The sequence below is a fragment of the Zootoca vivipara genome, chromosome 13, assembly GCF_965207765.1.
Source record: "Zootoca vivipara chromosome 13, rZooViv2.hap1.1, whole genome shotgun sequence".
NCBI classification, from domain to species: Eukaryota; Metazoa; Chordata; class Lepidosauria; order Squamata; family Lacertidae; genus Zootoca; species Zootoca vivipara.
The window spans coordinates 53,453,856-53,476,907 of NC_142596.1; the positions used below are offsets into that span (position 1 = coordinate 53,453,856).

General features: G+C 54.5%; 1 protein-coding gene across 4 annotated transcripts; it reads left to right on the forward strand.

The window, feature by feature from the left end:
- Positions 1-365: 365 nt before the first annotated feature.
- Positions 366-22,017, forward strand: LOC118092903 (uncharacterized). Of its 4 annotated transcripts, none has more exons than XR_015946903.1 (8): positions 366-842; positions 9,278-9,325; positions 10,583-10,735; positions 11,895-12,006; positions 14,029-14,196; positions 17,031-17,098; positions 20,148-20,648; positions 21,372-22,016. XR_015946903.1 is itself a non-coding variant. In XM_088657330.1 (7 exons), the coding sequence occupies exons 1-7, from the start codon at positions 470-472 to the stop codon at positions 21,778-21,780; spliced, it is 1,764 nt and encodes a 587-aa protein (XP_088513456.1). In that variant the 5' UTR covers positions 369-469; the 3' UTR covers positions 21,781-22,017. The 4 variants fall into 4 exon arrangements, 2 of the variants coding, with proteins under 2 accessions (XP_088513456.1, XP_060138404.2); XR_015946902.1 differs by having other exon boundaries at positions 21,375-22,016; XM_088657330.1 differs by lacking the exon at positions 17,031-17,098 and having other exon boundaries at positions 369-842; positions 21,372-22,017.
- Positions 22,018-23,052: the final 1,035 nt, after the last annotated feature.

Genomic DNA, 23,052 nt, shown 5'->3' on the forward strand with positions numbered 1-23,052 from the left:
GGCCTTCCAACCATGAAGGCAGAGCCGAGCCATCCTGCCTATTAGCCATCAATCGCCCTTTCCTCCTCCATGACTTGGTCCCACGCCATCCTCTTCTAAAGCCACTCCTGCCTCCTGCGGCAGCGAGTTCCCTAAGTGAACCGCGCGCGCGCCGCCACTCGATTCCTAGGAGCTGCCCCCCCCCCGCCCGCCTCCTCCTCTCCGGCCTCTCCGCTCCTTCCGAAGAGCGTCCCTTGCTGGCGGTGGAGGGGCCGCCCCCGGAGCGGGAGAGGCGGCGCCAGGCCCTCCCTCCGGGGCGGCTCCCTCTCGGCGGGCGGGCGGGCCGGCCGGCCTCCCTGGCCCTGGCGGCGGCGGCGGCGCTGGCTGGCCAGTGGCGCGGCGGCTGAGCCCGAGGCGCGCGCCCCCTCCTAGCCATGGCAGGCCTCCTCCGCCGCCGGCGCCGCCTGCCTGGTGCGTGGCGCGGGCGAGCATGAAGGCAGCGGCGGGCGGGAGCGGGGCCCCGTCGGGGGCCGTCGGGGGCCGTCGGGCGCGGGCGCTGCTGGCCGTGGGGCTCAACCTGCTGGCGCTGCTTTTTTCGGCCACGGCCTTCGGCACGACGCACTGGTGCGAAGGGACGCAGAGGGTGCCCAAGCCCACCTGCGGGCCCCACAAGCGCACCAACTGCCTCGACTACGGCTACGAAGCCGCCGCCAACGAGACGGCGCGCAACGGCTCCTCCGGCGCCTCGCCGCCCGCCGCCAACGTCGTGCACTACAGCTGGGAGACGGGCGACGACCGCTTCCTCTTCAGGTACTTCCACGCCGGCATCTGGTACTCGTGCGAGGAGAACATCAACACGCCCGGTGAGTACCTGGCTGTACCTGCGGGCCGGGGGGCACCGCGCGCAACAACCTCCCCAATGCCCAGGCTCATCCTTGGCCCGAGGGGCTTCGTGCCCCGCCGGCAAGGGACGCCGTTCGCGGTGGGGGGGGGCGCCAGGGCCCGGCACTGTTGGACTTCTGGCCGGCCAGGAGGGCGCCTGGCTGTCACCCTGCCCGTCTGCCTGGGACCCGGAGGGAGGCTTGGGCTGCTGCAGCAGAGGCCTCCTCGGAAGTAATCCCCCCTTAGCTGAGTGGCGTTTACGCGCAGGTAAGTCTGCCTGGCCTTGCAGCATCTGCTGGCGTTGCTGTGGCGACGGCGGATGGCGCGTTGGCACGGGCAGCGTCGCAGGCAGCAGCAGGCAAAGCGGCCTCTGCCCGCTCCGGGGCCCCGGCCAACCCCGGCTGAGAGGAGGGGGACCGGCCTCAAGCACAGCGCAGGGATGGGGAGAGCCCAGCCCAATGCCCCCCTCGAGGGCGGCGGATTCTCTTCCGCGCCTTCCCCTTCCTTGGCTCCCTCTTCCTTGCGCCGCCGCGCAGGAGGGTCGTTCCAGCGCTCTTGGTCGAGGGCAAAGAAAGGGCTTCGAGGCTCCGGGCTCATCCTGACCGGGAAGAAGCATCCCGGACCCTCCACTGACTGTCAGTCTGCTCTCCTCCCAATCCCTGCCTTCGCACACTTTCCTCTCCCTCGGCCCGGATTTTCTCGTAGCCTCAGAATATCCCTGGTATGAGAACACCCAGATTGAAGGAGCCGATTCCGAAAGAGGGCAATATGGACAGCAGAGATTCCCACGGAGAGCCGGGGAGTTTCCTGTCCATATGAGATGATGGCAGTATGGATGAGCCCTCTGCCTCCTCATGGGGCTTGTCCCCCTCCACGTTGAGTCCTGCCGGGGGCTGTGTGCCCCCGTCTTTGCTGGGAGCCACGGAAGGAGCAACCGGAGGCTCTCCTGGTCCCCTAGGACACCCCTGCTTCGTGCCCCCCCCTGCAAACCAGCTGCAGCTCCCCTCCTGTCTCCTAGCAAAGCATGGCGCAGTTCACCTGCTCACTTAGAAGTGTGTCTGAGAGCCCCCCCCCTTTTAAAACATGCTGGGCACAGTCTTGGAGTCCTGACTTTGTTTTTGATTCTACATGAGAAACATTTTCCAAAACCTGCAAGTTAAATCAGTGCCAAACTAGTTGTGTGGGTGAAATAAACCAGCATGGTAGTTTTGTTTTGTTTTTTTTTGCTTTTTGAAAAAGCAGTTAAATAGCAGCCTGGGCAGCTTTGGAGGGGGGTGGGAGTGGGAAGGTGGGAGAGTTTAAGCCTGCCAAGGTTGAGACAGTAATCGACACCCCCCCCCAGCTGCTCTTTGCATCTCAAGCAAGCAAAGCTCTTGATTTGATCTCCCCCCACCTCCTTCAAACCACTCCACAACTTCATCAGGGCAATCCATGGGTGCATGCAAGCACATCTTTTTATAGAGAACATACTTGGAACATATGAAGCTGCCTTATGAAGCCAGACCATTGGCCCATCCAGCTCAGCATTGTCCGCACTGGCCAGCAGCTGCTCTCCAGGGATTCTGGCAGGAGTCCCTCCCAGCCCCACCTGGATTGGACCTGGGACCTTCTGCCTGCGAGGCATTTGCCCTGCCACTGAGCTGCCAGGGCTATTCTCCTGGGCTGGGCAAGCCTTCCCGCAAAGGAGCAACCTGGGCTGAGTTTGCAGGCAAAGCAGCTGCAGCAGCTTCTCTGAGGTCTGGAAGTTGCGCAGCTTGGGGGTCCTGAAGCCTCTCCCTGCAGACACAGGCGGTGTGGGGCTGCCAAGCGACCCAAGCATCTTGGCTTTTGCTTCATGGAGCTGAGCTCTGTGTTAAACTGTGGCTCTCTTATAATCAGCTGTGTGTGTCTGGGAAAACCTTGCACTGTAGTGGAGATAAGCAGCGTTAATGCTTTGATTCATCAGCCATCAGGGAGGGAATAATTCCTCCAGTTTCTGAGCAGGGCAAAGCTCCCTAGCTCCCTCCATTATCCCCTGGGCAACTGGGCTGCAGGGGGACGGCTTGTGTTGCTAGAAGCAGGCTCTTCCAAGGCAGCTTGTAAGGCTGGGGGTCTGAGATCTCAGAGGGGAAACAGCTCTCTGGGGTCTCCAGCAGGGGGAGGAGGGCCTTTTCCAGCACCTGTTCTTGCTCCCCAAGGTACTAGGGATTGGACCTCCTGCAGGGGAGCCCACTCTGAGCAGCAGCTCTCAGGTAATCTCTTTATTTGAGCCACTTGAATGTCTGAAACTCTAAAAGTCTCAGAGCTGCTATGAGCTTTTCCTGCAAATGCATAAATGCACTCGTAAGAAGTGCCTGCTGGATCAGGCCCATGGCCCCTCTAGTCCAGCATCCTGTTCTCACAGTGGCTAACCAGGTGCCTGTGGGAAACCAGCAAGCAGGATCCGAGCACAAGAGCAAGTCTCCCCTCCTGTGGCGTCTAGCAACAAGCATTCGGAAGCATTGCTGCTTCCCACTGTGGCGGCAGAGTGCAGCTCTTGCAGCCAGTCACCCTCATAGCCCTCTCTCCTCCATGCATTTGTCTGAACTTGACTCAGAGGAGACCTTTGAGGGAGGCCTGCTGCAGCTCAGCGCATCGACTGTGCAGCTTCCCTCTGGGTGTGTGGGCTCCTGGTGGGAAAAGGGCCTGGTTTTGCCTGTGCCTGTTGTTTGTGCCAAAACAGCTCTGCACGCTCCATCTGTGTCTGTTTTGCAAAGATGTTTTCACTGCCATAGCCAGAATCAGGTGCTGAAAGTAAGCAGGAGAAGAGCTGCGGCCCCCCTGGCCCTCACAACCCCCCCCACTCCTCCAATCCTCTTGCAACCGTGGGACAAGGGGAGCAGTGGTGGCTGTTGGGGGGGACGGACGCAGAGCATGAAGACCTGCCGGGGGGGGGGAGTACCGACTCCGTCCAAATTCCGGTGTATTTGGGACTGGGAAAAGGCAGTGCGGCTGCCCAGCTCCCCTGCCAAGTCTGAAATTAAATCTAAAAAGCTTAGAAGAAGATCAGTTATACAATATGCTCAAAAATAGCAGGAATAAATCCTCGGCAGCAAAGAGGAAGTGGTGGCACTTTGCTGTGTGTGGGGGGGGGGGGCATTTTCTGCTGGCACATGGAAGTCACCTTCTCGGGCTGCTGGTTAAAGTCAAAGGTCCAGTCCCTCCCCCCCGCCCCAGATCCGCCACCTGGTGGGACAGTCCTTGGTGAGGAAGCCTGGTTGGGGGTGCAGGGGCCACTGAAAAGAGATTCCTGCTAGGATGTGCCTGAGGTTGTGGCAGTGGTGGAAAGATGGAAGATGATCTGCTACTCAAGTGCCCTTCAGAAAACCTGCATTTGATGGAGCTCCAAGAAAGGCTCTTAAATCGGTCATTGTCTGGGGACCCAGGAAACAGAATCAACAGGGAGCCAGCAGGCATTGCGGCCCAGTGAGAGGGAAAGGAGGCAATTCTTCTGTAAAGGTCCCAATTAAATCGACATGGTGTGCTGTTTCCGTTGACACGGAAGCATGGGGACTGTTGGGGAAGGGGGCTCAACTGGCTTCGGATTAAAACAACAACAATGGGGCAAGGCTACAAGAGATGGGGTGCAGTGGGGGCTCATTAAAAGAGTCGTGGAAATGAAAGGTTTTTGAGAGAAGTGCTTTGAAACATGCGTCATGCCTGCTGCAAAATGCTCTTATTTGCATCTTTTATTATTATTATTATTATTATTATTATTATTATTATTATTTCATTTCTATACTGCTTTATATTTTTAAGAAAAATCTCAAAGCGGTTTACAGCCTATTGAACATCCACAAAACAATGGAGAATCAAATGTTTCTGAAGAAAGTCAAATATAAAGCACCCGCAAACTAGCAACACAATTAACAGGAAACCAAAATACCATCGCAAAGATTTCAAAATAAAACATTACAAAGGAGGTCAACTACAGAATACATATTTAACACAAACAAAGCCAACGACAAACAAAATCTCAAACATTTCAAAAGAAAACAAGTGAAGTCAAATATAAAATGCACATTTAAAACAGCATAATGAACAAGAGAATAAAATACTATGAGCATGACACGGCTGTTTGGCAGGCACAAAAAGATGAGGCAGAATAATCCAATAATTAGGATTTGTTGCTAGGCCAGATGGAAAGGGCCTTGCAGGGAGCACCCTTCATGACTGGAGCATCTGTAGCAGATGTGAAGAAAGTCAGAAATAACTTTACACTTTTGCTGTTAGAAAAGGGTGGGGAATTCTTGCTCTCCATCCCTTCCCTGCTAATTCCCAGCCCTGGACTCACCTTTCTCTGTGTGTCTCTTGTGGTATTAGGGGTTGACTAAAAGGTAAAGGTAAAGGGACCCCTGACCATTAGGTCCAGCCGTGACCGACTCTGGGGTTGCGCGCTCATCTCGCATTATTGGCTGAGGGAGCCGGCGTATAGCTTCCAGGTCATGGGGCCAGCATGACAAAGCCGCTTCTGGCGAACCAGAGCAGCACATGGAAACACCGTTTACCTTCCCGCTGTAGCGGTTCCTATTTATCTACTTGCACTTTGATGTGCTTTCGAACTGCTAGGTTGGCAGGAGCTGGGACCAAGCAACAGGAGCTCACCCTGTCACAGGGATTCGAACCGCCGACCTTCTGATCAGCGAGCCCTAGATTCAGTGGTTTAACCACAGCGCCACCTGGGTCCCGACTGCTGTGAGCCAAAGGGCTTCCTTTTGCCAAAGGGGCACTTTAAAAGGTGCCAAGGAAAATCAGGGCCCATGGCATTCCAGGGTGATTCGTTTTCCTTACAGGTAGGTAGCCGTGTTGGTCTGGATCGAAGTAAAATAAAAAAATTCCTTCAGTAGCACCTTAAAGACCAACTAAGTTTTTATTTTGGTATGAGCTTTCGTGTGCATGCACACTTCTTCAGATACCACACTTCTTCAGATGCATACTTCTTCAGATTCGTTTTCCTTGTGTGTGGAGCTGAGACTTTGCTGTGGCCACTGAGCTGGGAATTAGCACTGCAGCTTTGAATGAAGGAGCTGGAGTTTTGCCAGGTCGATGAGACTTGGTGGCTGAGCCCAAGTTCTGTTCCAGCCACTTGCTTTCAGGTTCCTTGGGAGCGAGAGATGCTCAGTCGGGAGAGCATGGAAACTGTAGGAGGGGAGAGTGTTCCTGTGCTCATGTTCTGCTTGCAGGCCTCCCTTAATGGGCATTTGGTTGCGCGCTGTGAGAACAGGATGCTGGGCCAAATGTCCCTTGGCCTGATCCAGCAGGCTGTGCTTAGTCCCCTAGTACTACTTTCTGGTTGGGGATGCGGGTGGTGCTGTGGTCTAAACCCCTCAGCCTCTTGGGCTTGCTAATCGGAAGGTTGGCGGTTCAAATCCCCGTGACAGGGTTAGCTCCCGTTGCTCTGTCCCAGCTCCTGCCAACCTAATTAGAAAGTACGCCAGTGCAAGTAGATAAATAGGTACCGCTGCAGTGGGAAAGTAAATGGCGTTTCCGTGTGCTCTGGCTTCCGTCACAGTGTTCCGTTGTGCCAGAAGCGGTTTAGTCCTGCTGGCCAGCAAGCCATGGGACATATCTGGGTCTGGGCGCCTTTGGAGCTGTCAAGCCACCACCCTCTGTGTCACTTTGCTCCAGAAAGGAGTATTCTAGACCAGGTGGCAGTTTTCTAAATCCACTGGAAGCAGAGAGGGGCTCTTCAAGAGAGGCCACACCATTTCCACTTTTGATCAAGGCAGCGGGCATAACTCCCACATGCATTAACTATTCTCTGGACCCACCTGGCCAGCCTCTGCCTCCCAGGTTGTACCAGCCATGATGGGCAGGGATGGACTTGGCTTCCCATCTTCCTGCAGGTGCCCAGCCATGTCCTCCAGCTGTTTCAGCAACTGAAGCTGATTCCCTCGGCTGTAATAAGACTGCCGTTTAACCATTTGTGGTACCTTGGAGTCAAACGGAATCTGTTTCAGAAGTCCGTTCGACTTCCAAAATGTTCAGAAACCAAGGCGCAGAAACCAAGGCCTGCAGGCAATCGGAATCCGCATAAGCCACGTCGGACATTTGGGTTCCAAGGCCTTTCCTCCGCCAGATGGTTGAAGCAATTGTGTGTGGGGTGGGGATGTGGGCGATGTGGCTCAGGCGAGGGGGATGGGTGGATCTTAATTACTGGCATAGGTACCCTTCATTAGCGGTTCAGCTTTTGCCTCCCTCTCTGCCAGCTGATGGATAGGGCTAGAGCAGCAAAACACAACAGGATTCGGACTGCTCTTTCCTGCCACACATGATGCCCCTCCCAGGGTTTCATTTTTATTTTTAGGGGAAGTAGATGGACAGAGAGAGAGTCGGTCTATCGGTCCATTACTGTTATTAGCACACTATGAATAGTATAAGCTATTAATAGCTGCATAAATACCATTGTTACATAACTCAGTAATGTAAAATTATTCATGGTTATGCAATCTCGCATTGTGTGCCGTGTTGGTGATTAAGAAGCTGAATCCCAGGGGAAAGTGTTTTGGGCTGGAGCAGAAAGACCCCCTTGCCGAGTGGCTGCCAGGAGGAGCCCAGAAGGGGAGAGCTGTAAGGCCCGGCCACTGGGACCTTAGGCGCCAGGGCGCTCTTGCTGGCTCAGGTGGGGCAGCCTGGCACGAAGGGGAGGGCTCTGGCTTCCCAACATCATTGCAGGAGGTTGGACTACATGACCCTTGGGGGTCCCTTCCACCTCTGCCGTGCCATGATCCTCATAATCCTCAGGGGTGCTGCTGCCAGGGTTTGGAAGGAGGCGAGGGCACTGGCCAACTTTGCCCAACCTGCTTCCTCCAGGTGTTTTGGACTCCCAGAAGCCTCAGCATTATAGAATCACAGTGTCATAGGATTGGAAGGGACCCTGGGGGTCATCCAGTCCAGCCCCCTGGGAATCTCAGCTAAAGCATCCCTGACAGGTGGCCATCCAACCTCTGCTTAGAAACCTCCAGGGAAGGAGAGTCTGCCAAGGATGGAGAGATCCATTGTTGAAAGGCTCTTCCTGTCATCCTACAGGGCCCTGTTGGAAAGGAAAGAAGGGAGTTTTAATCCGAAACAGTGCAGGGCTTTCAAAGCCCCCTAAATAGGCTTTCCCTGAAATATGGCCCAACCCTGTGCCATTGATCTTGAGCTTATTATTCTCTTGCTTTGTCGTATTTTTAAGACTGTGGTGTTATTGATTGATTGATAAGTGGGGTGTGCAACCAGGGCCAGATTTAGGTCATGGGGCCCTTGATATGTCCAGCTGTCCTTTGTCAACAACAAATTGTCACTATTTTCTGTGTTGAATATATGCTATATGGTAATTGATGAACCTAATAGGTACTTAAAGCCCTTTGCCCATCTTGCCCTGCAACCAGTCCATGCAGAATGTAGGCACCCTATATATAGAAAGGAGCAAACCCGGGATATTTGAGGGAGCAGGCTAGCAAGCGGGGGCCATGACTTACATCCTAGTAGCCTACACAACACAAAACACGGTTGCTGTAGGTAGGTTTTATTTTATTTTCTAAAATCTTTTTTATTTTGGAAATGTACATCCAGGTTTTTTCCCTCAATTTTTTTTGGCCCCCCCCCAAGAGAGTGGGGGCCCCTAAACTATAGTTTGTTTAGCTTATACATAAATCTGGCACTGTGTGCAACTGTATAAATGAACAAACGAACAAATCTGGAGATCCCTCACTTGAGAAAGGCTGGCCCAGAGCATAGGAGCTGCCCCTCGTGGGCCTCTGAGTCAAACCAGGGGTCCAGCTTGCTGAAGATGAGCAACCAGGGACTTGCCACAGCCCCAGGCAGGAAAAGTCCCCCCACCCGTCAGCCCCCTGCAGCCTCTTAACTGAAGCTCAAGACCACATGTGTGCAGGATGAACCCCTTCCCAGCCCCCCCTCCTTCCCTTGCCCTGTAAGCGGAGGGGGCGCGACTGGACTGGGGACCTTCTGCATGCAAAACACCAGGGACTCTTCCCCCCCCCATTTCTCAGGTGGGGCGGCACTGGCAGAGGCCCTGTGGGCAGGCAGAAGAAGGGCAGAAGGGGCAGGACAAGCCCGGCTGCCCCTTCCTGGGAGAATGGTCTCTGCTGGGAGAAAGGGCCTGTGCAGCTCAGGGGCAGAGCAGTGGCCTTGCATGCCAAAGGGCGCCTCCCCCCCCCCCGTTCAGTCCCCAACAGCATCTCCAGGTCAGGCTGCCTGGAACCCTGGGGTGCCCCTGCTGCCCATCAGGGTAGAGCCAGAGGGAGCCCAGGGGCCTGACTCTGCTTCCAAGGCCAGCCGCCTCTCTTCCTGCCTGAAGGGGCCTCCCAGGGGTGGCTGTTTGGGGGGCTGTGGGTGAGGGCAGGAGCCCACTCTGCCCCTGTCTACCTGTCAAAGCTTTCCTCTTCTCTTAAAGGTGAGAAATGCCGAAGTTTCATTGACCTGGCTCCAGCTTCCGAGAAAGGTAAGAGATGCACATCAGCCGGGGTCACCTTTGCGCAGGTGACATTGGCAGCGCCAGGAGAGGGAGGGAGGGACGGAGCGTGTTTGTCTGCCTCTGTCTCTTATCCCTCCCCCCAGTGTTTTGATGGTGAGATCAGCAGTGCTGATCTGAGAAATCCTGTCCTTTTGCAGAGGAGAGCCAAGAGCAACAGGCGTATCCTTGCTTCCTTCGCTGGGAGGGGGCCTGTTCATAACTGAATTAAAGAGGCTTCTGGGGGGGGGGGAAGAACGGCTGTTCCCTGTCGACTATTTTGCCCCTTTTGTGCCTGTGCTGAAGTGGGAAGGGCAGAGCAATGCAAGAGTCCTGCGGTGCAGACCTCTAAAAACCACAAGGGTTGACTTGTTGACTCAGGGTCCCGTGCTGGGGGGTGTCTTGCTCCCCCCCAGGCTTTGCCCTGGTAACTCCTGCTGCTTTGGGGCCCCCATCCTTCCTCCCAGATCCTGCAGGAATGCCACCTGGCTGCCACTCCACCTGGATTGTAAGCTTCCCAGGGCTGAGACCTTGTCCTCGTTTCAGCATCACCAACACTGATGGTGATTTTAGATGCTTGGTGAAATTTACCCTCTTTGCTCGTGCTGTGATTTTTAATTGTGCTGGAGCTACTTTCTTGGTATTTATTTTTTGGGTGCTGAATTTAGAGGGTATTTCTTTTGTTGCTTTTTTTTGGGGGGGGGTGTAAGTCCACATGAGGACTATTCAGGGGAAAGGCAGGACATAAATTTCCTAAACAAATAATGCTTTGCACGTTCTGTTCTCTTCCTTTCCTGAGGCAGCCAGTGAACTCTGCGGACTAGTGGGCTTGTCATGGCCACGGAGGGAGGGAGGGAGGGAAGTCTGGGGCCAAATGAAGGAATATGATTGCTGCCAGTGGGTTATGAAATGAACCCCACCCCATCCTGGTAGCCCCTTTCCAGAAAAATGCTTGCTCCTCTTTGCCTCGAAAGGCAGCTGAGGGCAGATCCATGGTTCTGGGAACAGGCCTGTTTTTCAATTGAGCTTGGAATCAACCCAGCAGCAGCTCAGCTGGAAACTCCCTTGCTCAGCTTAGGATCATAGAATTGTCAAGTCAGAAGGGACCCCCGAGGGTCATCTAGCCCAACCCCTTGCAGTGCAGGAATCGCAGCTCAAACTTGCCCTGCCCCAGCCTCCCCCCCCCGGCTCTCTGATCTGAGAGAGAGCTCCCTCCCAGTGCGGACGGTGTCCCTTGTGTGCTTGCAGGAGTCCTGTGGCTGTCGGTGGTGTCGGAAGTGCTCTACATCGCTTTGCTGGTCATCGGTTTCAGCCTCATGTGCCTTGAGCTCCTCCACTCCAACAACGTGATAGACGGGCTCAAACTCAACGCTTTTGCGGCCGTCTTCACGGTGCTCTCAGGTAGGTCCCTGCGCAAGCCCAGGAAATATTCCGGGGAGTAGCTGCACTCCTTGCACTCCAGCCAGGTGAAAACAGCTACTTGGTCGAGCTGGAATGGTTTGCTTTTAAGGCTGGGCTCATCAGTGAAGACCATTTCATTCCTCTCCCAGATCGGAGGATGTCTTGCTCTGAGTTGGACCCACCTCGATCCACTGCATTCTATGCCGACCTTCGGCAGAGGACATTTTCACTGCCTGGCCACACAGGGCGTTGAACCCAGAACTTCTCGCTCACAAATGATGATGATGATGATGATGATGATGATAATAATAATAAACGGCCTCGGTCCAGTATACCTGAAGGAGCGTCTCCACCCCCATCGTTCTGCCCGGACACTGAGATCGAGCGCTGAGGGTCTTCTGGCAGTTCCCTCGCTACGAGAAGCCAAGTTACAGGGAACCAGGCAGAGGGCCTTCTCGGTAGTGGCACCCACCCTGTGGAACGCCCTCCCATCAGAGGTCAAAGAGAACAACAATTACCAGACCTTTAGAAGGCATCTCAAGGCAGCCCTGTTTAGGGAAGCTTTTAATGTTTGATTTCTGTATTTTAATGTTTTGTTGGAAGCCGCCCAGAGTGGCTGGGGGAACCCGGCCAGATGGGTGGGGTATAACTACCGGTAATAAATTATTATTATTATTATTATTATTATTATTATTATTATTATTATTATTTATTTGTACCCCACCCATCTGACCGGGTTGCCCTGCCACTCTGGGCATCTTCTAACATATCTAAAAACATGAAACCTTAAACCTTACAAAGTTTCCCTAAACAGGGCTGCCTTCAGATGTCTTCTAAAAGCCAGCTAGTTGTTTGTCTCGACATCTGATGGGAGGGAATTTCACAGGGTGGAGGCCACGACCGAGAAGGCCCTCTGCCTGGTTCCCTGTGCTGCTGAGCTACAGCCCCCCTGCCCCCAAGTGACAGGATACCAGCTGTGCCAGCAGAAGGTCCCAGGGCTGGTCGCTGGCAGCATCTCCAGCTGTAGAGGGAGGTGGGTCCCTGGTGATGGGGAGCGTGCCCCCCAGTTGCTGGGCTTGGTGGTGGCCTGGCTCCAGGGCAGCCCCGGGGTCTCCCCTGTCCCAGCGATTCAAACCTTTGGGTCTGTGTCTCCTCGCAGGGCTCTTGGGAATGGTGGCTCACATGATGTACACCCAGGTGTTCCAGGTGACGGTCAGCCTCGGCCCGGAAGACTGGAGGCCGCACTCGTGGGACTACGGCTGGTCCTTCTGGTGAGTCTGCGTGGCTTGCGGGGGGACCCTCACGGAGGGCCCTCTTGGAAACAGAGGACTTGGCTGGCCCAGTGACGGGTTACCAGGAGAGCAAAACACTGGAGGCTGCTGCAGGCAGAGACCTTTCTCTCTCCCCCCCCGCCCCCCCAAGGATCACGTTGCCTTGTTTGGGCTCCTGTCAGTCTCCTGCACCAAGAGACCTCCTGGCACCTCTGGAATTGCAGGGGAGGGATCCGTGGGCATCCCTTCCTCTTTTGCATTCCCCAGGGTGGAAGGACAGGACAAGCGAGAAAAAGAGAGGCTGCTTCTGGAGCAGAACAAGGCGTTAGGTGCCCCTCCTAAGTCAAGAGTCTGGGTCTAAGGAAGGAGCTCAGTCCCGGTCATCCACCAGTCGGGAGGGGAAATGTAAATGGGGGGGGTGCTTTGTTGTGACTCACCTTGAGCTGGGGTGGGCTGTGCCCCCAAAGGTCATTTAATTAATATTTTACTTTCCTGTCTTAATATTCTTTACTTGATATCCTATGGCTGTTTTAACTGTATTTTATTATCTTTGTTTTGTTTATTATTATTATTATTATTATTATTATTATTATTATTATTATTATTGCATTTTCACAATTACATATACATATGCAAATATCTTCTTCCATTCCCGTTAGTTTTATATACTATATTCATTCTTACATACATTGCATTTCCCTTTTCAAAACACTATACCAGTCACACACAAAATACATTTCCCGCCATAAATTTCTTTTTCTCCAGGTTGGCTTCCCCCTCTCCCTTGACGGCTTCTTCGTGCTTCCTTTTCTCCATACTGTGTTGTTTTCCTCTTTGTTTATTGTCGTTAAAAAGAATAGTTCTTCCCTGACTAATTTCTCCCTTTGTGAAATTTATTTTCAGCACCTCTTAATCCCCCCCGACACCATTGCTTGCGTAGATACATTTCAAAACAATCCCATTCCTTTTTATACCTTTGACTCGATTGACCCCTTATTATATTATTATATTTGTTTGATTGCTATGAGCCACCTTAAGCACCGTTTGGTGGAAAGGTGAAATGCAAATGAAATATCAAAACATGAAGGAGGGAATGTCCAGGATGGGCCCTTTGCTCCCTTAGGGCACCCTGCCATGTGGGAATGTTCAGGGATGAGAGTAACAGTCCCCTTTTAAAGTCACATTGTGGATACGTTTGCTCAGATTCGCTAAAACCTCTATAATAATATTGTCCTGGTATTTTCCCCTTTATTCCCTCCTAAAAGATAAGACACGACACAGCCTTCTATAAAAGTATAAAAAGAGTTCAGACATCTGTTCACAATAGGATCCCAGAAGGCAGACTTAGCTTAGAAAAAGTTACAGTGGTGCCTCGCTTAACGAATGCCCTGATTAACGAAATTTCCGCTTAACGAAAGGTTTTTTCTAGCGGAGGTTGCCTCGCTAGATGAATTCGTTTTACAAAAAATTCGTCTAGCGAATCGCGGTTTCCCATAGGAATGCATTGAAATTCAATTAATGAGTTCCTATGGGCAAAAATAATAATAATAAAAATCAAAAAAATTCATTGCATTCCTATGGGATTGACTAGACAAATTTTTCGTTATAAGAAAAGACCCGTGGAACGAATTAAATTTGTCTAGCGAGGCACCACTGTAGATACATCTGGAATCTATCCCATAAGGAGATAGCTCCTTTGTCCTCTCTTGGCTGGCTGGAAGCCAAGAGGGCATCTCTGGCTAAGCAGATGTTGCTTGCTTGAAGAACGAACTCAAAGAGAGAGAGATGGCGGCCAGCCCTATGCCTTTTGTTACCTGCACAGGTGAGACCACGCCCACCTCTAGTCACATGCAGAGGATGTCTGTCCCAGCCCAGGAGAAACACTCTAGGGATGTTGTACTTGACTGCTCTTGTGTTTCACATCCGACATGCCAGAGAGAGGCATCGCTGGGGGTGGGGGTCCTAGTCCTGTGTCTGCCACCCAGCCCCCTTTCTCCCTTCTCCCCCCTCCTCTCTCTGCAGCCTGGCCTGGGGCTCCTTCACCTGCTGCATGGCTGCCTCCGTCACCACCTTGAACTCCTACACCAAGACCATCATTGAGTTCCGCCACAAGCGCAAGGTCTTTGAGCAGGGCTTCCCCGAAGAGGCCGCCTACACGGACCACGAGCCCATCCCCTACTTCCATGGAAGGTCAGTGGGGCTGGCCTTAAGGGGGCTGTGGGGCAGGGAGAAGGAGGGGGGCAGGGGTGGGCATGCAGAGGGCAAGGATTCCTCTGGGTGGGTGGCTCCCACTTTCCTCTGAGCAAGGCGCAGCTTCCTTTCGATGGGAGAGGAAACGCCCTAAATAATAATAATAATAATAATAATAATAATAATAATAATAATAATAATAATAATGTATTTATACCCCACCCTCCCTGGCCAAAACTGAGCTCAGAGCGGCTAACATCAAATGTATAACATATGAATATAAAATCAGGCAACCAATTAAAATACAGCCTAAAATCAGATCAGGATCAGGATCCAATCCAATCAGATGCCAACCTGCAGAATAGAGAGCTCTCTGTCTCTTTCTTGACTCCTCAAGAGGCTTGGCTCTTGCTGACTCTCACCCACAAGGACGTTGCCATTGGTTGGCCAGCACGGCAGGGGTGGGGACCAAATCTTTCCCCAGGCCCCCCAATAATTTCTGGGTTTGTCATCTAGCTGGAGAAGATGATCTGGGTTACTGAATGTGACTTTTGGTGGAATGAAGTAATTTGGCTCTCTGAAGCTCATCTGAAGGTCATGACTGGCCGGAATGGAATGGGTTTGGTGCAAGATCTGTTGGGAACTTAACTCTGTGATGCTGTGGTTCCAAGTGTGCAAAGGGAGGTGGGGAGAGAAGAGGGTCCACGGCGGTGACTCTCTTCTGCTCGCCTTGGGAAGGAGATCTCTCCAGGCCCGGCTTGTGTTGGCTTAGGAGGCAGCAGCCATCCAAACCATCCCTCGTGCACCAAGTCAAAGTGATAATGAGCCTCCTGAAGGGGCCACTCTCCCCCCACCTGGGCCCTGGGGGGGCTTCCCCCCTTTGGACTTTGGACTGGGGCAGGGACCCGTCAAGAGCCAGTGTCTGTGCCTGGAAGAAGGTGGCCAAAGTGTTGCCTGGGGTTCCTCCAGCTGGGAGAGCCTTGGGGTCGCCTGACAGATTCCAACTTCTCAAAATCTCTCTCGCAAAGATATGAGCAGAATATTTTCCCCGCTGACCTACACCCCAGCCAGGAAGCAACAACAGGAAGGAAAGAGTCCTTTATTTTAACGTTTGCTGTCTGAAAGCCCTGTAGTTCTGTCCCCCCCCCCCATTTAAGTGACAGCAATGCTGATGTTGGTAAGAGAGAACCTTTCCTTCTCCTGCCTTGCTCTGGGCATGGTTCTGGTCAAGCGCAGGGGCTTTGCGACAGTGGCAGCTGGTTGTACAATGTGATATTTCCCTGGCCCCCCCCTCTTGTGGTAACTCAAGGGCTTGGCCTGCCTTGTGAGGATGGGTGGGGCTTGCAAACCGATATAGAAGAAAATGAGGGGTGGTGGGCTTTTGCTGCCCCACTTCCCCAAGGGACTGAGTCCACGATCCGTCAGAGATGAATGGATGGAGGCAGGATGCAGTGAAAGTAAGGGAGGTCTCTATTCTTCTGATGCAACAGAGTCCCCTCCCTCCTAGCAAGAAGGCAAGAGAGACCCAGAAAAATGGTGTGCAGGCCTCTATAAAGACTTTTGAAATTACCCACCCTCTAGCCCAAGACCACCCCAAAAACATCATACATACATCACAGGAGGAGGCGGCCTCCAGCAGAGATTTGAGTGTGTTGCTTCTCGCCTGTCTGCCAGGTTACCTGAAAATGCCTTACTTAACTGCATTTTCTGCACAGCCTGGCCATTCCTTTGAGATCATAAATACTATAGTTCCTGAATCTCTTGCGCATATTGATAGTGTGCTCAGCTTAACAGATACATGGTGGACTGTATTTGCCGGGATGTTTCAGCCCCTCCAGTCCAAAGGCAATTGGAAAGCTTTTCCCATTTCCTCCCTCCTTGCAGAGAAATATTTGAGGTCAATTTGGGAGAGTCAAAATGGCTTCAGGATTGCTCTCCTGTACTATTTCAGACACGCGGTTTAGATACTTACGTATGTGCATTTGCCTTGTACATTTATGAGCATTGATTCTATACCTGAGACCTTAGAATTCCGATAACAAAATGGAGGTGCTGAAGGGAAGCACGGCAAGTGTTGAAAGAGGCCTTTCAGCCCCTTTCCTGCTCATTGCCTTTCCTGTGACTCTTCCTGGTTGACCAGCGCGGGCTGGTGAGGTGCAGAGGAGCAGGGCTCGTCCCTGGGAATGGCAGGGCAGCGTCACCAATCCTGGTGACGTTTCCCTGCAAAAGTCCTTCCTGGACTCTTCCTCTTGTGGCAATGTCCTACAGACAGCTTGCTGGACCTTCCTAGGTGGGGTGGGGTCCGAGTTCTTAAAAATGCAGAGCAAAGGGTTGTGTGTCCCCTATAGCAGCGTCAATTCCGCATTGGGAGGGGGGATATAGGTAAGGTGATCTCATCTGATCTTCTGGGATCCCGCAGCTGTGGGCAGGGCAGGGCGGGGGTTGCTGTGGGGGTTCAGTTCTGGAATGGCTGCACCCCCCCCAGCCATACTCTTTTGAAAGCAGAGAGAGAGCAAACAGTGTCCCCCTTTTCCTGACCTGCCCCCAGCCTTTGCCTTGCAGAGTTTCTGCCTTGCAAGCGGAGGATTCGTGGCTCAGTCTCTGCTGGCACTTCCAGGCAGGGCTGGCAGGGACTCTTGAGTCTGCAACCCTGGAGAGGCGCTGCTGCCAGTCAGTGCGGGCACTGCTGGGCCAGATGGACCCCAGGGCCTGACTGTGTCGCTGTGTTTCCTGTGGCTTTGGCTGTGGCGGCGACTGGGCTCCTCCCGGGCCCCAATCCCGGGCTGGGGAGTCGGCTCCTGCCCAAGGCGCGACTTGTATGTTCTCTTTTCCAGGCTGGAGGAGGAAAGAGGTGAGACGGGGGACGTGAGGCTAGCATGCCTCCATGGCTACTCCTCCCATAGTAAGTGCCGCCTGCCTGTCTCCGACTCGCGGTCTGTCTTGCATGGCGGCTCTCCAGGGGGGGCACAGACTGCCGAGGGCCTCAAAGTGTCAGAGGCCACACAACCACCTTTGACGCCCTCACCCCCAATTCCTGACTTCACCCTGTCTCTCTGGGCATGGAAGCCTCGCCTTCTGGGATGCCAGCCTGGCTTCATGGGGCAAGCAGAGCAGCAGCAACCTCAGTGTTGTGTGTGTGGTGGGGGGAACCACCTGGGTTTGCCTTCAAATGGGGGGCTGCTCTGCGTTCCTGTGTGCCGCCCAATAGCTGCATCTGTCTTGTCCTGCCGCATTTGTCGTTCAGGCTCCACCTGCTTGGCTTGCATGGGGAACAAGGAATTGCCCAGCATGGCTTTCTCAGGCAGCTGAGGTTTAGCAAAGGTCTCACAGGTCAGGTTTTGCAAAGCTGCTTTGGCTTAGGCCACCAATGACTCGCCTTGTGAATGCAATTTTGGATGATGACCGGTGGTTCTCATGGCTGGAAGGGTTGCACCGGTGGCCACTCCTCTTTCTCAACCAGGTGATTCTTCTCCTCATGTCATTGGCAGCCCTCCCTGCACCCCTTTGCCCTTGCATTAATCCTGTAAGGGGCCTGAGAGAGACTGGCTGGAGGGCTTCCAACCAGGCCTGCCGCTCTCACCTCCCCAATTGGACTCCTACCAGTAGCTAAATAGGCGCCGGGCTCATTTCTGAACCAGTGGCACAGGTGCCTGCTTGCCTGATGCTTCTGCGTCGACTTTGTGGGCTGTGGCAATCCCCTTTGGCCCGCCGTGTGTCTTGCTGGGTGATTTGGTAAAGGGGCGGCTCTGCATGCGGGTGTGAGTTGCGCTTCAGAGTAACGTTTTGTGGATGTCAGAAGAGCCCCTTGGACAGAAGGGCTGTCTAAATCCAGAACCCTCCCTGGTGCCTCTTCCGCTCCCCGAGGGCACCTGCCTGGCACTCAAAGGTTTCCTGCTTCTGGCAGAATCTCACTGCTGGGCCAAGAGGCAGGTGCCAGCTCCGTCTGGCCGTGGAAGCCGCCTGAGCCAGCGCCACCCCTGCCCTTTCCTCTGCTGCCCTGCAGAGCCACGGGGAGATGCTCAGCCCAGGCCTGGTGTGACCAGGCACACGTCATGTGTCCCCCCCCAAATGCTGGCACCTCCACGTGGATGGGGTGGGCTTCTTCTTCTCTGCACCATTTGAGTCCTGCTTTGTCTGTTTCACTGATCTCCCGGGACCGGCGGGGGTGGGGTGGCCCTGTGGGCAAAGGCGGAGAAGGGGGCTGCCAGTTCTTATTTACTGATTGCTTATTATTTACACCACACTTTCCAGAGTCAGCCCAGTTTTCCAGTCACTTTCCTTATCTGACCCTTTGGGGATGTGGGGTTCTTGCACAACTCCCAGTCAGCTTTAGTTGCCCAAACTGAATTTATCAGTATGCAACTGACCCCCCTCCACAAAAAAAACCAAAAAAACCAACCCAGAGACCTGAAGCTTCTTCACCTGAGTGACCAGGTTGGATGGCCATCACTCAGGGATTCCCTAGCTGACTAGATGATCCTTGGGAGTCCCTTTCCAGTTTGACAATTCCATGGTTCTGTGATGGGCTGGCTGTGTTGCCCGTCTGACTTGGCGCTTGGATTCTGTGGCTGCTCTTTGAGCTGGGGGTTGGTTGGGGACGGTCCTTTCTGCCACATTTACCGTGTCTGTGTGACAGGGACCTGTTCCTTGTTCATTTAAAGCCTCTTTATCTCGCTTTCCCAGAGCGGCCAGTGATAAGGCAGTCGTCCTGCGTTCGAGCTGACAGTCTAAAAGACACAACAGTAAAAGAAAAGGGATTGGGAGGGAGGGAGGAGAAGGAGGGGGAAAGGAAACCTGCGTGCTGCTTCTTGGCAACAGAACTTTTGTAAAGGACCAGCTGGAATGGAGAGATTTCAAGGAGAGAAGCCGAATGTTGCTGGTTTTCCAGGAGTCCCCTCCCTCTCCCTCTCCCTCTCCCACCCTGTTGCACCTGGGCTTGGCCAGGGCTGTAGGCCAGGGGGGACAGCAGCTGCTGTACACCCAGGAAGTCCCAGCCGTGATCCCCAGCAGCACCTTGTTACGCCTGGGGCAGAGCCCTGCCTGAAACCCTGGATCGCTGCTGCCTGTCAGTGTGGACCACAATGAGCTAGGTTGCCCAGGCCCAGGCAGCTTCCTCTGGGCAACTGAGGCCGTTTGCTGCAGCCCTGCCATCCTTTCCCCCCAGTGTAGACTGGATCCTACTTTTCTACCTCTGCTTGTGCACGGACACATTGATTGCTGCAGTGCTTCTCCGAGTCACCTAGGGGGCATAAGATGGGAGAAGGCGCACGTCCAGCTGGAAGGAATCTCTGGCTGCAAGGGAGGCTGGCTGCATTTGGGGCAGAAGGGCACACCTGGACTGCTGGCGGCAAGAGAGGGCCAAGTAAAGTCTTCTGCTGAAGAGGGTCTGGCTCCCTGCAAAGTCTGCCCAGGCCAGCTGGGCTCCCTGCTCCCTGAAGGAGCCCATAAGCAGAACTTGCACCTGGGACAGCCAGCAGTAGGTGGGGGGGGGGCAATGCCATCCTGCCAGCTTGGGTCCTTTGCCCAATGGTCATGGAGGAAGTGGGCAGCAGGAGCCCTCCCCCCTCCAAGCCTGTGGGCCTGTGTTGTGGTTGGCCTGCTTACTGTGGCCAGGATCCCAGGGGGGATTTCTGCCTCCCACCACAAGCATGCTCTGGTGCCCTTCCACAGAGTTTTGGGGATTCAGCCCCTGGCTGGTTCAGGAGGGAACTGCTGTGCAAAAGACCCCCACAGACCTTTTTCCTTTTCTTTTTTTGCAGAGGGAAGGAGAAAATGCATGCAAGGCCTTTGCCTCCACCTGCCCCCCCAAATTCTCATTGCAACCCCCCCCCCCCATTTGTCTTTGAGTGGGGAGAGATCCTGCTCTCCATGCATTTGGAGCAGCCGCGTCCTTTGCTCACGGGACATAAAATGTGCTGGCCAGGAGAGTGAAAACTCTTGCTCTCTTGCAGGGCTGCACAACACTCAGCTGTGAAGCCGCAGAGAAATGCCAGGAGCCACGATGGGCAGAGGAGTGTCTCGCAGTCCCCGTCCAACTCTTCCACCAGCACCGCCAATTCTTCCTCGCTTTTGTCGGAGCCCAGCAGCCGCCTCGCCTCCCCTGAAGCCAGGCATCTGGACGCGGCCCCAGCCGCCACTCGAGGGACTGCTGAGCACGGCCACCTGAATCTAAGTGCACAGGCGGGGGTGTCAGCAGCAGGACCTGGGCCCCATGCCCCTCGCCCCTCCTCAAGGCCGGCGTCCCGCCCAGCCCCCCCAAGGCCCAACCTGGTGCCAGAGAACATGATGCGCAGAGTCCTGCTGCCTCGCCATGGCAATCCTCCTGCGAGCCGAGAGCTACTGGCTGCGGCATCAGCAAACCAGCTGGCAAGACAGATGCGTGCCCAGCCCCTTGGGCATGTGAAGCTGGCAGAAGAGGACGAGAGAGCAGCTCAGGAAGAGGACTTGAAGAGGTTTGTGGGTTGCGTGAGGGGCCTGCTGCCAAAAGGCGGCCTCATTCTGCAGCGGGGATTGCGAGAGCCTCTCTGCTCAACTCTGTAGGAATGAGTCTCGTGGTAGTGTAAAGGAGGGAGCTGTTCCGCCTCGTTCATCCAAGAAGTGGCTGAGGTTCCATCTGGGGGCTCTTGCTGGGGGCTTTGTGGGTGCCAACACCCTGCCTCTCCCTACTGGTCTGCAGTGTCAGAGTTCAGCCATGGCAACAGCAAGAGGCTCTCTGTGTGGTCCCATGCGCCACTTTAGAAAAATGTGGCAAGGGAAAGTGTTGTGTGTCTGTGACACTGTCGTCCTGCAGACCTAAAAGAGAGTTGAATGTGGGATGTGTGGAGGATGAGATGCCCATGGTGTGCAAGGAATGTTCTCCTGCTGTGCGCACTGCCTCTGTGGCCGGCGAGAGAAAGAGACGGGTCTCCCGAGTGGCATTCAGGTCTGTGTGGACGGACTTTGCTAGGGCACGATTCAGGAGCAGGGACGAGCCTTGCCACTGGCTGTGAGCAAAGCCTTCCCAGCTTGCCTCTGGCAGTGTCCGGCAAATAATGCCTCCAGGAAGCCCATCCTCATGGGGCACAAGGGCACTTCCCCTCCCTCTCCCAGCAGGTGGCCTGAAAGGGGCACAAGCAGTGCTAGCAGAGGGAGGGGCTGCTAAGCCCATGATGCCCCCTCCCCCCCTCTCTTCCCAGCAGAGGCCTGGTGACCCGTCAGGAGCTGCTGGCGGTGGAGCAAGAGCTGCAGGAGGTCCGGGAAGAGCTGAAGTGCCTCCGGTGGAAGGTCCGGCACATCGGGGAGACGGTGCAGCCTCTGGCCGAGGAGAGCAAGCGCTACAACGGCTACACCCTGACGGAGCTGAAGGCCTTGGTGCAGTCTGAAAAAGACCCTTGTAAGGCTGCCCACAAGATCCTGGCCCTACTCTTCAGCGACGTCTACCTGCTGCAGCACCTGGCGGTGGCCGACCAGGCCTGCAACTCCAGGACCCTCCCCAGACCCCAAATGGACCCGGAGCTGTACACGGTCTACTGCGACATCCTGCAGAGCATCTTCCCCGGGATGAGCAGCCAGGCCCTGCGGGAGAGGATGCAGCCGGGCGTGTAGGAAGGCCAAAGGCCGCTGGGGACAAAGGGCGCCCAGCCAAGTGCCAGCAGGCAGGCGGGGGTGACCTTGGACCCCTCCCACCCACGGTCCCTGCCACCGCTAGAGGCCTGGGGAGAAGCAGGTGGACTTGGCTTGGGACAATCCTGAGTCTGCAGAACACCGCATATATTCATTCATAGCTTTTTTTAAAAAAGAAGAAGACAGATATGTATTAAATATTGCTGGTTTTGTTTTTTAAAAGGTTGCCTCCTGCTTTCTGTGCTGCTGATATTTAGCCAAGGTTTTTGTTTTGCAGTCTCAGGGGTTCCATCCTCGGATGTTGCCGTCTGTGCAGCTGCTTCAAGGCGATGGTGTGTCCTGCTGGGGGGGGCAGCTTTGGCAGAGGCTGACCCTGAGGCTGGTACCTTGGTCAGCCATACATCTGGCCCCCTTCTCTCTCTCTCTGGTCCTCCCTGCCATAGCTGGCTGTCTACACTTACAAGAAAGACGATTCCACCTAAACATGAGGAAGAACTTCCTGACAGTAAGAGCTGTTTGGCAGTGGAATTTGCTGCCAAGGAGTGTGGTGGAGTCTCCTTTGGAGGTCTTTAAGCGGAGGCTTGACAGCCATCTGTCAGGAATGCTTTGATGGTGTTTCCTGCTTGGCAGGGGGTTGGACTGGATGGCCCTTGGGGTCTCTTCCAACTCTATGACTATGATTCTATGAGATGACTGCCTGCGCTGCAAACTCGGCCTCCAAGTCTTATACTTGGGGAGGGGATTAAGGGGCAGCCAAACATGACTTGGCTGGGTTTGTGTGCCCTCGGGAAAGTCGGGTTGGCTCAAAGCATAGACAGGATGGCTCAAAGAGAACCTCGACTTCTTCTGCCGCAAAGGCCACCAACTGGGAGGGGAGGGGAGGGGGAGGATGTGTGTGAGAGAGAGCCAGTGCTGGGGGGGGGGGCAATGCCTATCCTCCTGGCCATGGCTGACTGACCACCATTTCGCTTTCCTGACAGCCCTAAGTGGGATAAATAATCCTGGCCACAGCCAGCCTCCTCCTTCACGCATTCTCCTCGCTGGTTCCTAATAGAAATGTCAGCCTGATTCATTTCCTCCAATGCTGCCTGGGGGGGGGGGGAGGAGGGAAGGCGGGGGGGGCAGCACTGGGCCATGCTTGCCTCTGCTGTTGAGAGGGGGCTTGTGCTCCCCCCAGGAGGAGCTGAGGGAGGGGAGCCCAGCTTCCCCCCCTCTTGTGGGAGGGGGCTGGAAGGATGGGAAGTGGGGCTGATT

Bases quoted from the DNA above. Each gene is read 5' to 3' on its own strand.
- LOC118092903 (XM_088657330.1), top strand. From the start codon at position 470: ATGAAGGCAGCGGCGGGCGGGAGCGGGGCCCCGTCGGGGGCCGTCGGG. The intron at 12,007-14,028 runs GTGAGTCTGCGT...CTCTCTCTGCAG, and splicing joins GACTACGGCTGGTCCTTCTG to CCTGGCCTGGGGCTCCTTCA. The intron at 20,649-21,371 runs GTTTGTGGGTTG...CTCTCTTCCCAG, and splicing joins CAGGAAGAGGACTTGAAGAG to CAGAGGCCTGGTGACCCGTC.